The sequence below is a fragment of the Gallus gallus genome, chromosome Z, assembly GCF_016699485.2.
Source record: "Gallus gallus isolate bGalGal1 chromosome Z, bGalGal1.mat.broiler.GRCg7b, whole genome shotgun sequence".
Taxonomy (NCBI): domain Eukaryota; kingdom Metazoa; phylum Chordata; class Aves; order Galliformes; family Phasianidae; genus Gallus; species Gallus gallus.
In genome coordinates this window covers 23677746-23688352 of record NC_052572.1, presented here as the reverse complement: position 1 = coordinate 23688352, position 10607 = coordinate 23677746, and the positions used below count along the sequence as shown (strand labels likewise).

Sequence of the window (10607 nt, the reverse complement as noted above, 5' to 3'; positions counted from 1 at the left end):
AGAGGTGATGCTGTGTTTAGAGGGAAGTAAACCTGTGTGGATATGTGCTGGTGTAGAAACGAATCCATACACATACACTTAAATCAGAGCCGATTTGCAAGCTGAGTGGAGTCACTCAGAACAGAAACACGCCTTCAGGTAAGGGAATAAGCCCGGTTTGCGGCAGCCCCGGTGCCTGGAGTTAGCTACTTAGTCACTAATAGGCTAATTGTTATTCCACGTAAATGTCCCCTCTGCATTTACCCGGATTTCTCACATTTGTTTTGATCACTTCATGTGAATGAAGCCGAGCTGCTCCTGTTGTTAGACAGAACCGGTCACTGTTCCTTAATTTATTATTATTATTATTATTATTTTAATATCAGTGAGGGTGAGGTTCTGTAAGAAGTTTGTTCGCACACAGCCTGTGATGTATACAGGCGAGACCTGCGGTTCCCTTCCTTTAGTCAACATCAAACACCAGAGCATCGGCTTAGATGCTGTATGTTGCACGGCTTCAGCTGGTGCTGAGGGTATGTATGATTTCAAAAACCTCCAACACTCAGAACACAAAGATCTATTGCCATGGAAACAAACGTATCAAAGTTGGGTAGGATCAGAAAGCTTTGCTCATAACCAGGACAAGAGTTTCATTAGAATATGGAGGAAATGATGGATGTTTTGGGAGTGAGAACTAAGCAGGAGGGCCTTCACAGGGCCCCTTCATAGGCTGTGATGCTCGGAGCCAAGAGCTGGATGTTACGTGCTGTGTCTCAATCCTCTGCCCCCAACCAGAGAAAGCGTTTCTCTCTACCATTAAAAAGCACATTTTTTTTAAAAAGATCTTCCACACCGCACTTTACTGCACTCCTACATCATAAAGCTGTCTTGCTTACAGCGATATAAAGCAGCTGTAAAAATTACATGCCTGTAAACAACCCTCCATACATTTGGGAGAAGCAGGGTGAGATCTGCACTCCCCGCACCCAGGCAGGCGCCTACCTGTTCCCTCAGTGAGGGGAAAGGGGTGTGCAAGAGGGCAGTGCCGGGGCCCCCCCGTTCTCCCTTGCACGCTGATCCGGAGGGCTGACCCCGGATTTCTGATTCAGTGCTGCAGGGCACAGCCCAAGGCCGGGCTGTGGAGGGGGGAGCTGGAGGCAGCAACACCCCTTTCCACTCACGGGGTGAGCCCCCAGGCTGTTTTGGCACCAAGGCTCCTGCCAAAGGGCTCAGAGCTGCTTCCCGGGGTGACCCCCGTCAGGCTCACTGCTGGCCTGGAGCCTCAGTAATCTATCCTCCTTTTATTTCTCTTTTAAATTAAATATGCGTGTGTAATATGCACTTTGAAGCAGGCAAGGACCCTTCTGCGGGTGCCTACAGAGCTGGGCACTCTCAGGTGTGTAATTAAGAGGTGTGTAATTGATGTACAAGGGGAAGAGATCTCAGCGCACCGCATTACAAAACGAAAAGAGGAGGGAAGAGAAGCAGAAAGAAAAACGGGCTGCGAGTTGCTCGGCGAAGTTCTTCATCCTCCCTCAACTCCCCCTCCACACACACACACACACACACACGCACACACGTACACACGCACTGCGTCAAACTTTGCACGGGACCGATCGGAGGAGCTCCACGGGCTCACCCCGCCGGCAGCCGTGCGCTCCTTTCGGGACGGCTCCGGGACACGGAGCGCTTCTCCGCGCTGCAGCCCCGGCCCGCACCCCCCGGCCCCGCTGCGCCTTCGCCCCGCGCCGCGGCGGAGCTTCACCTTCCTGGCAGCGGAAAGGCCAATTACGCAGAAAGATTAACAAAAGTTTATTAATCATGAAGTATTAAAATCGTGGTAAGTGACACGCTTCGATGCAAAATTCAAGCAAGCAAACCGTTCCCACACGTATGACAAGGGAATCTGTGAACCCAAAAGCAAGAAATCTCGTTCTTCTTTCTTTTTCCTTTTCGCCTGCAGTTCACGACACCTCTCGTATCTCACACGCCACACCGAATCCTTCATATCACATACCGAAAATGATTTTATTTATCCATTTACATTAACTTGATATAAACTCGTCGGGAAAGGTCAAATGATATGCTTTATATTAGCTCAAACATTTATTAAGAAACGCAAAATTCAATAAATTAGCACAGACAATAAGTTAAAACATAGCACGAATCGACCAGCATGTAACAAGAATGCTTCATCTACACAAAACATCCTATTTCACATTGTTTGCTCATTCCTCCAGCGGCCCTGCCCTGCGGCGGGGTGACCGGCACATGCAGGCGGGCGGGCCGCGGGGCCGGCCCGGGCGGGGCGGGGGCCGCGGCCGCGGCGGGCGCCTCCGCCGGCGGCAGCGGAAGATGCAGGAGGGACAATAGCAGCAGGAACGTAAATAAATGCATAAATAAACGTGGGGCAGATCGGCAACTAAACCGTCACGAAATCAAAGGTCCGAAAAAGGGAAGTGCTCTTGCTTTTTTTTTTTTTTTTTTTTTTTTTTTACGCGCGGTTTTTTTTTTTACGTTTACAAAAACAAAAGAAAAGATTATGTTTTTTTTTTTTTATCCCCTTTTCTCTCTCTTTCGTTTGTAAATGCTTTTTTCGAAATGGATTTGATTTCCCTCGGGCGCTCTCCTGCCGCTCCGCGCGCCCGCTCGCCCGTGCCCCGACGGCGCTGCCTTCGCCGCCGACGAGGCGGGCGGGGGTCGCTACTCTTGAGAAATAAACCGAAACCAAAACCAAATCGCATTTCTTCGCAGGGCCGCTCGGACGGGCGGCGGGTCGCGGCGGGGGACGGGCGGGAGGCAGGGCCGGGGGTGCCCCTGGCAGCTGGAGAGAGGCGGCCGTCGGGGGGCGGGTGGGGAGGGGGGGGACGCGGGGAGGGCTGAGGGGGTCTCGGCCCACAAACCAGTCCGGTGGCGTCTGATTTCAGATCCTGAGTCGACTCCCTGGTAAGTCAGGTGGGGGCAGGCGGGGGTCCGCCGGGGCGGGGGCGGGGGCCGGGGCGGGGGCGGTGGGGAGCGGGGTCGGGGACGGGGGCGGGGGCGGGCGAAGCGGGGGCGCGGGGCGAGGCGGCGGCGGCGGCGGCGGCGGCGCGGGGCGGCGGCCATTAGGTGAAGCTCATGGAGACTGTGTGCTCTAGTGCTTTGCGGCGGAGGGAGGCGATGCTGGTTCCCCGCCACACGTCGCTGCTGTCCGGGGAGCTGCAGAGCTGCGGCGAGCCCGTCACGTTGCTGGGGCCGGGCAGCGAGGCGGGCACCATGCCGGGGAAGGCGGGCTGGTAGAGGTGCGACTGCAGCCCGGCGCCGTTGGAGCCCGCAAGGCTGTTGGAGAGCCCCATGGAGTTGGGCGGCGGCCCGGCCGCCAGGCTGCACTGGGACAGGGACTGCGCCATGGCCTGCTGCCTGCCCAGCGCCGGCGGCAGCGGCAGCTGCGACACCCCGGGCATGGCGGCGGCGGCCCAGCGCGTGTCGTTGGCGTGGAAGGAGCAGAGGCTGTCGCCCATGGCGGCGGCGGCGGCGGCGGCGGCCGAGGGGAACTGCGGCAGCCCCGGCGTCGGCAGCAGCGTGCCCGGGGCTCGGAAGACGTTGGTCGTCTTCTTGCGCTTCTTCCACTTGGCCCGGCGGTTCTGGAACCACACCTGGGGGCCGCAGCGACAGGCTCTGTTAGCGACACCCGCCCCGTCCTGCCCGCCCCGACCCCCATCCCCACCCCCCCGCCCCCCCGTCGGGCGCTCCCGGCCCGGCGCTAGGGGGCGCGGCGGGAGGGGCCCGCGGGGCGCGCTGCGGTCCGGAGCGGCCCCCGCCCTTCCTCTGCCCGCTCGCCCTCCCGCGCCTCCTCCGGCCCCCTGCACGGCTGCGGCCCCACGAGCCGCCGTGCGAACGCTGCGTGAACTGCCGCAACTTCTGGCAACGAGGGGGTCCGCGTGTCCGCCTCGGGACGGAGCTGCCCACAGCCCCCTCGCTCGGGCGGAGGTGAGGCGCGGCGAGACGCGCCCGTCCCCGCTCTCCCAGAAGGGAGAAACTAATAATGCCAAAATGCCAAATGAAATATGCCACGGGGCAGAGCTCTGTGCCCTCCGTGGGAGCAGAGCGGCGGACCCGAGGGCCGAGCAAAGCTCCGGGGCGGCCCCGCGGGCAGCGAAGCCTGGCCCAGCCGCACTCCCGCCTTTCTTCCTTTCCTTCTTTCTTTTCTTCTTCTTTTTCTTTTTTTTTTTTTCCTTGTAACAAAAGTGGTGGTTTTGGTGTACGCGGCGCTTTGGTCGGCGTAAGGCCGCTGCGCCGTTCCCGACAGCACCGGGATGTCAGCTGCGGGGAAAGAGCAACCAGCCTGAAACGGGGCCGAGCGCTGCCACCCCCGGCAGCCGGAGTTTGCCGTTCAGTTCTGTGTATACCTGCACGGAGAAACACCGGCGCCCATTAACGGGGGCGAGCAGCTGTAAAGGAACTAAATGTTATAGGAATAATCGAAAAACCGCGTTCAATTATGTTTTAGGGTTAATAGTTAAATTGCGGCTACAAAATCTTTTATGTTTCATGGTTTACTGGTGTTGTAAAGAATCTCCATCAGGTCTGATGGCCGCAGCTCATAGCTGCACCGCATATGCTTTTAAAATGTGAATGTTTCCAGTTGAAAACTGGTGCATGACAGATGAGAACGTGCAGAAAACCTGGGGGAGATCTTGAAAATGCACACATGGCACTCGGGAAATATATTACCCACGGGCACCGGGCAACTTCGGACTCCTTTTAAAATGCAGCTATCACCTGAAAATTATTAATACAACAGTGAGAATCTAATGGAGGTTGGAATCTAAAAATCTGCCTTGATGATATCTGCGGTTACAGTAATGTAGACGTACTGTAAATGTATTTCAAAATATATAGCCCGTTTAATTCCCCAGCTATAAACGGGTTAGGAATAGAGAGAGGAGAGAGAATATCACTTTTTTTTTAGTCTTTTTTTCTTTTTTTTTTCCTTTTCTCTTTCTTTTTTCTTTCTTTTTCTTTTCTCCCCTCCCTCCCCCCCCTCCCCCCCCCCTTTTTTTTCCCTTTTTTTCCCTTTTTTTTTCCTTTTTTTTTTTTCCAGGAGCCAGAGCTTTATGAAGATCTCATTGGAATCCAGCGGATGATTAATGTGAAGATTTGGTAGGAAATCTGGAGAGCTGTATTAAAGCTCAGATCTCAGGTTCATTTCGATCAGCCAGCCGTGAACTCTGGGCCGAATTCATTACACTTTAATAGTGCTGGGAGAGGGAGAAAATGCAATTTCTCATTCCATTAGAAAACTAGAAAATACTCTCAGCTTGTCCCCTATTAAGATGTGGCAGGTGACGGGACCATTGTGGGGGACACGGTCAATGGAATTACAGCACATTATTTTTGTTCGTATAAAATATTGAAAGGCAAGCCTGACTGTGCAGAAGTTATTTCACTGATTTGGTTTTTATGTAAATAAAATATTGAAAGTTAATTAATCCGTGCTAGAGACTAATGATTATGCTTATTATATTGCATTTGATCGCGTAATTTGCATGATTCTCGCATTGCTGCTTAATAAGCCATTCCAGGTTATAAATAATTCTGAAATTGGTTTCTAATAATGGCATGCTATAAAAAGAATGGTTTTATTACACCAGCCTGAAAAGCACAGCAATATCAGACGTGGAATTGGACTCTCGTTTAAGCACCAGCCGCTCTAATAATTATTTAAATGTATCATATACATTAAATACAGATCTAGGACGAGGGAAGAGGTAATTTATCCTGGCATCCAAAACCCTTACAAACATATACGGCCGCTATAAATTAACTATTTATATCACTTCTTAATCAATGCGGAGCCCTCGCGCTGCAAGGAATGTGTGGGCAATCTGTTAACTATAAAGAAAACTATAAAGTACTTGTATAAGAACATAAACCAATTACTATTTAATTTAAATTTGGTCAAGGAGCGGTGGTACAGCAGATTGTGAAGTAAATACGTTTTACATAAATTATTTTGCACTAGATTACATAATGTTAATCATTTTGAAGTGTTAATTAAGAAGGTTGTGTTGATCTGATTACTTTTTAAACTACAGAACATTATTGTAAAAAATATTTAAATTGCCACCCTATTAAACTGTTTTTATCAGCAGCCTCGAGCTATTATCATTGGTTTAAGATTATGCTGAGGCCATTAAAACACTTTGTCTTTCTTTCTACGGATTTCTTTGATGTGCTGTTAGAAAATAACTATTTCCATTTTATATTTTACTTCATTTACCACACTCCTAATATTGAAATTGGTATCATTAACCTTTGGGAAACCCAATAAAGTTTAATAGACCTCGTTTTCTTTTTTCATAGAGTCAGTTGTCCAATTATATTTTATTTGTGAATCTAATTTCTTTCTTAATTTAAACTAATTATAGTCCCGCGTAGGCTGGGTCAAATTGTTTTACTTTCTAGAAGCAGACGCGCATTTTCTGTCACATTCGGGAGCGGGGACGGTTTCTGTTCAGGGGTTTTTGCTGCGTGCCTTTATTGGGCAGAGGAGCCCGGGCTTGCCGACGGGAATTTGGAGAGCCGGAGCTCCCGGAGCTCTGCCCTCAGCGGGAGGAGCGCATCCCACAGTGAGCGCTCCGCTACCGAAGTGCGCTGCCTCGAGGAGGGCCGGGCGGGCATTACCACAGCTCTGGCCGCGGAGCGCACGCCGAGCGGTCCGACAGAAATCCATCTGTCCCTCCTCCGACCTCCTCTCATTTGCTTTCAGTGCTTTCCTATGTGCCTGCGTGCAACGGTTTGTCTCTCTGTGCGCGTATCTGCGCGTACTTTAGGCGACAGAGAAATTGCTCCCTGCGTGTCGAAGTTACTCGCTCCCCCCGCCGAATCCGACATTTTAATCGAGGAAACACCTATTTCAGATACCTCTGCGCTCACCGAAGTGCCTTCTGGCAAACGGCTTCCTCCCCTCCCTCCGCACCCTCCTTTCAGCACCGCGAACAGCTGCCCCGGCGCGGGGGATGGGGCGGGGGGGGGTTCGGGGACGGCCTCGCCGAGCCGGGGCGATTCCTCTGAGCGCGGACCCTTCGCCACGGCGGAGCTACCCCCGCTCGGGCTGCGGCTCCCGCGTCCTCCTTTGAGCTCCAGCAGGAGCCCACGCGTGGGCCGCGGGCAGGGGCCGCTCCGCCCCCGTCCCGCTCGGGACCGCCGCGGTGCGGGCGTGTAGGGGACAAGGGGACGGCCCACGGCGCGCCGTCTCCGCCACCCTCCTGCAGGGACAGCGGAAAGGGGCGGGGAGTGAGGGAGTCTGGCTTAGAGCTTTCTTGCCCGAACTGTTGCGCTCGGGGGCAGTTTCCCCGGCTGAGATTTGGGGAAACCGACCCCCCCGGCCGCGCCCTCGAGCCCGGCGCCAGCCCAGGCGTCGCCCGCGGCCCCGGGAAGGGGTCCGGCAGGAGCCGGCGCTGCGCGGGGACGGCCGCACATACCTGCACCCGGGACTCGGTGAGGCCGATGCGCAAGGCCAGCTCCTCCCGCATGAAGATGTCCGGGTAGTGGGTCTTGGCGAAGCTCCTCTCCAGCTCGTTGAGCTGCGCCGGCGTGAAGCGGGTGCGGTGCCGCTTCTGCTTCTGCTGGCCCTGCTGCTGTCCCGCCTGGCTGGGGTTCTGGCCGCCCTGCTGGCCTTGCTGCTTGTCGGCGTCTTTGGCGCTGACGGCCAAGGAGCTGGGATTGGATCCCACCGTGGTGATGTCCTCCCCCGGCAGCAGGGTGGTCCCTTCCACCGTGTCCGAGTTCGGGGCCATGTCTCCCGGGTGACCCCCCGGATCCGAGCCCCCCACGCCCAGCCGGCACTTCACCGCCTCCCGGTGTCCCAGCAGCTCGGCCGCATCTTTCATCCCTGCGGAAGCAACGGAGCCGCGGTCACTGCCCTGCAGCCGGGCGGGCGGCCCCCGCCTCAGCCCCGCTCGCATCCATGGGAGCGGCGAGGAGCACCCGGCCCCACCGGCCCCATCTCCCGCGGCCCGCGCAGCGCAGAGCCCCCGGTCCACCGCGGTTCGGGAAGGGGGAGAGAAAACTTTACGGCGAGCCGCTCCTCTTCCCGCTTAAATAACAGCTCCCCGCCGGGCCTCCCCTAACGCGGCGAAGGGAGGGGAGCGGGGCGTGGGGGAGGGGGGCAAGTTTTGCCAGGCTCGGCTCGGGGTTTTCCCAGCTGATGAAAGAAAGAAAGAGGCAGAGAGAAAAGAGAGAAAGAGATGAGGCTGCGGCTACCCCGCTGCCAGGAGCGTCACCGACCGAGGAGCCGGGAGGGGGCCGCCGAGCAGCGTTCCCCTCTCCTCACTCACTCTTCTCCTCCGAAACAACGTACGGATGAAGAGCCACAAAGAGGCGGATGAAGAGATTTGGGTTGGCTTTTTTTTTTTTTGAAGGAAGAAAGGCGAGAAGAACGCGAGCAGGCAAGCAGGAAAAGGCCACCCCGAACTCCTTCGTAAATACCATCGAGTTCGTCTGCCCTAAAGTAATAATGCTCATCACAGTCATCATAACGCACAGATATGTGTATAAAAACAAGGAAAAAGAGATTAAATGATCCGCAACTCGCTGTGGATCCGCACACTCCGTAGGTCTCCCTCTCTCTCTCCCTCTCTCTCTTTTTTTTTTTTTTTAAAGACGATGTTAAATCAAATTAAACTTTAATACAGTACAATTACTTTTAAAGGAATTAGCCCATTTAGATCGCATTAAGGTAAAATAAGGAACAAATTGTCAATTTCCTGCCCCGGCTTCCGCCCCGCTCGCCGCCGCCGGTGCAGCCGCCGCGGGGCGGGGGAGCGCCGGGGAACTCACCGAGACGGGCGTCCAGGAGGTCGGCGTGAGACAGCATCGCGCACCGCTCCAGGGCGAAGGCTGTTCCCCCCCAAATTTTAGCGGCCTTAAGTTATTTAAAATAGATATAAGATATAAGATATAGATATATATAGATCGCCTAAATGAAAGAAAATTCGGTGTGTGGTTAAAAAGGGGGTCTCTTGCATTATAATGTCCTTTAGAGAGACGGGGAGGTGCTTAACACTTCAATGAACCCGTGAGCAGCTCGGCGCGGGGACCAATCAGGAGGGCAGCCTGCAAATGTCAGCGCCCGGAGCGCCCCGCTCCGCCCGCCCGCCGCCCGCCCGCCGCCGCCCCGGCCTCCCGCCGCCGGCCCGCGCCGCGCCGCCGCTCCCTTCCCCGCTCCGCTCGCCTCCGCGCCCGCCCTCCCCCTCTCCCCTTCTCCCTTCTCCTCCAAGCGCGCAGTTGGCCGCCCCTCTCCCAGCTCCGGGTCACCCGTCGTTTATCGGCTTTTACGATCGTTCCTTTTCTCCCTCCTTTTATTTTCCGTGCCTTCTCGGAGCGCGTCCCCTGCCCCGAGCAGCTCCGTCTCCCCGGGGGCGGCTCGGAGCCCCCCGCCACACCGGGGGCGTCGCGAACGGCTGCGCGCCGGCGGCCGGGCGGCGCGGGCCGGGCGGCGCTGCCCCTCTCGCCCTGGGAGCGGCGGCGGGGTCGACGGCGGCGGCGGGGGGGACGGCGGGACGGCGGCTCTCAGGCAGCCCCGGCGGGAGAGAAAGTCCCGCGAGTGCCCCCCGAGCGGCCCCGGCCGCGGCGTCCCCGCCGGCGCCTTCCCGTCGCGCTCGGCTCGCGTCGCACCGCATCCCCCGGTAAAAGGGAACGAGCGGCGCGTGTCCCGGCGGGCGCAGCGCGTCCCTCCCGGCCGGGCGCGGGAGCCCCCGAGCCCCGATTTCGCCATTAAAGTTTCCAAGTTGGGCTCGCCTGCAAACTCAATTTAAAGCAGTAAATAAAGTTAAATGCTTTTTATTTTCCTCTTGAATATGTTAAACTACTTGAACAATTTAAAGTGCTTTGCACAAGTGAAGCGAACCATTTCTAATGTTCTGATTTTTCAAAGCCAGCCAACAACAAAGTTTAGATTAGTAATATATTTCTAACCAGAGTAATTTTCAAGATCATTAGGCATTTATGTAATTAGTGCCAAATCTATAAGCTTTTATTACGATTATTAGAGTAAAATCAGTATAAATTTGTACTAATTTACTACTGTTTAGACTTGGCTGTCAAGCCAAGAGGTTCTTATTGTAAATGATAACTGAGGAAATTAAGTGCAAAATTCTGTACCATTTCTGATCCGCTCCTAAACAATCCGTTTCAATTGTATTTGTAGCAGAACATAATGCCCTTTTAAAGTTATTTGACTTGTATTTTTATTTGCAAAACAAGAAAAATACCCTTTACCCAGGCACAATGAAAACTGATATTTACTACTTCCAACTTGATTAACATTGATTTTTAATTCAGAAGTGATGCAATTAAGATTATTCATTTAGTGTAAATAAAGCTCCCACCAAAAAGGGAGCCCATTGAAGTCTGTGTTAAATAATATAGCGCCAGTGGCCTTTTTTTCCCTGCGTCCGATTGACTTACACAGAACATTGTAAATACTGCACGCGAACAGATGCAAGAGTGGTTTTGTTTGCAGCTCAGATGTGCGGGGTTTCGGCAGCGACTGAACGAGGAGACAAAGGAACCGGCCGACCGATCTCTAGGGCAGTTTTGCTGGCTTTTTTTTTTTTTTTTTTTTTTTCCTCCTCCCTCCTCCC

The 10607-nt window shown here is 54.4% G+C and overlaps 1 protein-coding gene across 2 annotated transcripts; it reads right to left on the bottom strand.

Annotated features, from left to right (window-relative positions):
• Nucleotides 1-2983: 2983 nt before the first annotated feature.
• OTP (orthopedia homeobox) lies at nt 2984-9212 on the bottom strand. Of its 2 annotated transcripts, XM_003642956.6 has the most exons (3): nt 8803-9212; nt 7446-7855; nt 2985-3614 (listed from the first exon to the last, which is right to left on the bottom strand). In XM_003642956.6, the coding sequence occupies exons 1-3, from the start codon at nt 8837-8839 to the stop codon at nt 3084-3086; spliced, it is 978 nt and encodes a 325-aa protein (XP_003643004.1). In that variant the 5' UTR covers nt 8840-9212; the 3' UTR covers nt 2985-3083. The 2 variants fall into 2 exon arrangements, with proteins under 2 accessions (XP_040511931.1, XP_003643004.1); XM_040655997.2 differs by lacking the exon at nt 8803-9212 and having other exon boundaries at nt 2984-3614; nt 7446-7990.
• Between the last annotated feature and the right edge of the window lie 1395 nt (nt 9213-10607).